At 53.2% G+C, this 4,521-nt stretch overlaps 1 protein-coding gene across 1 annotated transcript; it reads left to right on the top strand.

The window, feature by feature from the left end:
• Positions 1 to 247: 247 nt before the first annotated feature.
• Positions 248 to 2,645, top strand: MYL7 (myosin, light chain 7, regulatory). The gene is made up of 7 exons (XM_006832255.1): positions 248 to 325; positions 463 to 576; positions 783 to 858; positions 1,114 to 1,218; positions 1,560 to 1,638; positions 1,803 to 1,851; positions 2,478 to 2,645. Exons 1-7 carry the CDS (start codon positions 248 to 250, stop codon positions 2,577 to 2,579), a joined length of 603 nt encoding a protein of 200 aa, XP_006832318.1. The 3' UTR covers positions 2,580 to 2,645.
• The last annotated feature ends 1,876 nt before the right edge of the window (positions 2,646 to 4,521 follow it).

Genomic DNA, 4,521 nt, shown 5'->3' with positions numbered 1-4,521 from the left:
GTGAAGGGATCCTGCTGGACACCTAGCTATCATAGGAATGTGGTTGGAATCTCTGGGGGGTTTTGTCTGCCTAGGCCCAGGCTGGGACTGCCAAGTTTGGGCCTGCCCTTGGTTCCTTCCCTTATTTGGCCCACGAGGTGATAAGGCTGAAGCATAAAGCAGTCTGGGGGCCCTGCACAGCCACTAAGCCACAGCAGGGACGTCAGGACCAGCCCCAGAGGATGGTGAGTACCAGGTGGGTGATGGGATGACAGATTGCTCTGCTGCCTTTGGGCCAGCAGAGCAGAACCAGTTCCCAGAAGGCAAGCTGCCAAGGAGGAGAAAGGTAGACTGGGAAGGTGTCCCCACTCACCCTGGGTCTGCCTGGGACCCCAGAGGCTGTCCTAAGAAGGAGGGAGAGGAATGTCCAAGTGGGTGGACTACAGGGAGGGGGAGAGGACCCTCCCACCCACAGTGTTACAGGCCAGCAGGAAGGCGGGGACGAGAGGCAAGGCTGCAGCCACCAAGCAGGCCCAACGTGGCTCTTCCAACGTCTTCTCCATGTTCGAGCAAGCCCAGATCCAAGAGTTCAAGGAAGTGAGTGTCCCAGCCCCAAAGCAGACGCATCCCACAAACAGCCCCTTCTCTGTAGGTCAGTAGCCCTCATGGGTTCTTGGTAGCCCAAGTGGGCCTCCCCAGACCTGCCCAGCCCTCGTGCCTTACACCTCCTAGGACTCTCTACCTCCAGTTTTCCCAGGGGTGGGGACTGGTTCCCACCCGGTCCTGTGTCCACCGCCTCCCAGGCCTTCAGCTGCATTGACCAGAACCGTGATGGCATCATTTGCAAGTCTGACCTGAGGGAAACCTACTCCCAGCTTGGTTCGTTGTGAGCGCTTCTCCCACCCTGCCTCAGCCCTGCAAGAGGCCCCAGTCCAGACACCAGCCCCCACCCTTTCTCCTCCCAAGGGCATCTCTCAGCCTCACCACCCAACTTACTCACACTCCTCCCTCCCCCTTTCTACATCTTTCTTCCACTTCTTCTCCCATCCTCCCCATCCCAAAATAGGACAGAGAAGGAGGGGAAGGCAGCCCCTATTTCCTGTGTCCACCCTGTCTCTGCCCCCACTCCTATAGGAAAAGTGAGTGTCCCAGAAGAGGAGCTGGACGCCATGCTGCAGGAGGGGAAGGGTCCCATCAACTTCACTGTGTTCCTCACACTCTTTGGGGAGAAGCTCAACGGTGAGCCAACAACGGGGGCCCTCCAGCCTGACCCTCCTGGCCTTGGCTCCTTCCTCTACCCACTTTCCATCTACAGTGGCCACACAGGCCCAGAGAGGGCGTTCTCACTGCCCACACCTGCCAGCTTCCCACAGACACAGACAGTGAAGTCCTGACTACGGAGTGAGCCTTCAGTTCCACTTCCAAACCCCAATTCCCAATCTTCTTTTCCATCCCTCTGGCCGATGGCCTATTCCGGTTCCTCTGAACATAAAAGGACACTTTGGATCAGTGGGACCTGAGGGGCTCCAAGTGTACCCCAGGGCTGAGCAGTGGGTGTTGCCTGGCTTTCTCCACCCCAGGGACAGACCCGGAAGAGGCCATCCTGAGTGCCTTCCGCATGTTTGACCCCAGCAGCCGGGGAGTAGTGAACAAGGATGAGTAAGTGTGAATGGCTGGGCTGGAGTCTGCTGAGGCTCTACTGCAGCCCATTGTGAGGGGGACCACATTAATTCTGGGGGCCTTCTGGGTTCTTCTTTGGGAGTGGGAGTCCTCACCCAGTTGCTGTGCAGCTGGCTCTTCTACAACCCTCCCAATGCCTCCAGGTTCAAGCAGCTGCTTCTGACCCAGGCAGACAAGTTCTCTCCAGCTGAGGTGAGGCATCTTAGCTCTTTCAAGCCCCATTATTTCTTGACCTTTACTCTGGGCCCTGGGGTCTGGGCATGGCATTGAAGAATAATGCGCTGGACTGCAAAGTCTGTTTGAACCCAAATGTTGGGGGTTCAAATTCACCAGTCAGTCATCAGAAACCCTAAACAGGGTTGTCATGAGTAGGAACCAAGTCGACAACACTTAACAACAACACCACCTCTGGGCCTCAGCTGGATGGGGCCTGGGAATTCCTCAGTAAGCAGGACAAGCTGAGTCCTGCCCTCAAGGGACTCTGAGCCAGGGCCCATGTGATGGGCTCTTTCAGGGTGGATGAGGAGAAGGAGGCTTGTGTCAGGGAGAGAGGGCTGTGTCTGCGTGTGTACAGAAGCAAGATGGATGCTAGAGCACCCACAGGGGTGCCTTGGACCTTCAAAGCTGGAGGGTGCAGACAGAGAAGTGAGGGGAGGTATGTCCATGTGCCCATGTGTCCAGTCTGACCAGAGCCCCACGTTAGCAGAGAGGCTACACAAAGCGGGAGACCAAGGAGGGGAAGAGCCTTGATCTCCTCCCTGCCTCTCCGTTGGGCTGTGCCGGGAACCAAGGCTGCCCCTCAGCAGTGCCTCTTCCAGGTTGAGCAGATGTTCGCCCTGACGCCCATGGATCTGGAGGGGAACATCGACTACAAGTCCCTGTGTTACATCATCACCCATGGAGATGAGAAAGAGGAGTGAGACAAGGAGAAGCCACCGGAACTTACTCTGGCCTTTGTGACTCTCAATAAACTCTCTTGCCAAATTACACTTGCAGTGGTGGCTTGTCTCTGACCGATGAGTGGGAGCCAGCCAAAGGGATCAAGGGACCTGGGAGGGCCTAGGCGCAGTGCAGTACAGCTGTGATTACAACCATGGCCCTCTGAGTGTGTGCTGTAAACCAGGTCCTTTACTGTGTCTCCATTCTCCCACACAACTGCTGAGCTCAGTTTGCGGAAGAGTAAATGAGGCTCAGAGAGGGTGGATACCTCCCCAGGCTGCATCTCTAGGGATAGAAACAGGTGGGTTCACATGTTCACACTCATCACCATCAAGACCAGGGAAAAGCCACTAGATGGTGGTTGGCCACTTCCTTGAGGTTGTCAGAGCAAAGGCTATTGGCCAGGTTGAACTCTGCTCAACAGCCCAACTTGTAGACAGGGCCCAGGACCCTGCAGCCCAGGACCACTGAACCTTGTAGACCCCTCCCCGTTTCAGCACCTTGGGCTCAGGTGGGCTCCCATGCACACCTGCTTGGCGTCTGCTGAGTCTTGTGTGCAAGACAGAGAGGAAAACAGGCAACTTTACTTTGGAAATATGGGCATGGAGAGAAATAGTGGGAAACAGAAATCAACAGAGGTCCAGAAGACACAGAGACTTCCAAAGGGAGTTCCTGGGGCCAGTCAGGAGGTCAGATAGCTGGGGAGAATGGTTAGGGTCACTACATTCCCCACCTCACCTGCAGAAACCAGGGGCTGGAGGGGCAGATGCAGAGGAAGGGATAGGACACAACTTCCCACATCTTGGGTATTTCAGGGTCAGCAGGGGAGCTTCCGAAGTACCCATGAAAGAGACAGCGTGTTCCTTGGCAAGACCCAGAGGAAGCGAAGGCAGCCTTCAGCAGGAACAGGCAAGTAAGGTCTCTCCACCCTTCTTTTCCTCTCCTTCCCAGCCCACTGCAGTCACAACGGGAAAGCCTGACTGTAAGAGGTGAGCAGGCAGAAGGAACTGGCTATATTCCCTTCCTGGAGACAACAGGAAAGGTGTGCTAATCAGGACAGGTGTGCATGGTTGTCATTTTATCTGTGACCTGAGTGTTTTACTTACTAAGTTGAGACTCTGGCTTAAAGCAGTCACCATATGTTCTGTTGCTTAAAAGTGTGAAAAACTTACATGCATAGAGAAACAGCAGAAATTAGTGTAACAGTATACAAGGGAAAGCCAAAAAAAGTATTGCTACAAAATCACAGAAACCTGTTGCTAAGTGTGGGGTCAGTTCTGGCTCACAGCGATCCTGTATAGGGTTTCCAAGGAACAGCTGGTGGATTTGCACCAACCTTGTGGTTCACAGTCCGATGCTTATCCTACAGGACTCCCCAGAAACCCAGAATCATAGAAAATATAAAAATGTGAAACTATTATTTCTCAACATGTCCTCCATCTTGGTCTATATACTTCTGAAGGCAGTGTTTCCATCTCTCTAACTCTTCCCTAAGTGATCCTGTGCTCTTCAATTTCTACATCAAAACGGGAGTTTGAGGCATCCTCGAGGTACTCAAATTGTGTTTCATTTCAATGTTGTTTGAGTTTGGGGAATAAGAAGTCTAAAGAGGCAAGATCAGGACTGTAAAGTGGATACGGTAAGGTTTCCCAATGAGGATAGTTCTTGCTACCCTCAGAGAATGAGCAAGTACGTAGTCATGATGGAAAAAATTCCATCTGACTTTTCTATCATCATTCTCTTAATTCCCTCCAAATGACTGGATGGGGCCATGGAAATAGGGTGTACAGGACTCTAACACTGGGATTGGTTAGTTTTGTCATCCGACTAGGTTAAAAGAAGCAGGAACACAATCCCAAGACCATCAAGAGAGAAGAGTATGGGCTCAGAATCTGGTGAAATTAGCTCCTCTGAGTCAGCCAA

Source organism: Chrysochloris asiatica, unplaced genomic scaffold (genome assembly GCF_000296735.1).
Source record: "Chrysochloris asiatica unplaced genomic scaffold, ChrAsi1.0 scaffold00006, whole genome shotgun sequence".
NCBI classification, from domain to species: domain Eukaryota; kingdom Metazoa; phylum Chordata; class Mammalia; order Afrosoricida; family Chrysochloridae; genus Chrysochloris; species Chrysochloris asiatica.
The sequence above is the reverse complement of the archived record's forward strand: the minus strand, read 5'-3'. Positions and strand labels throughout refer to the sequence as shown.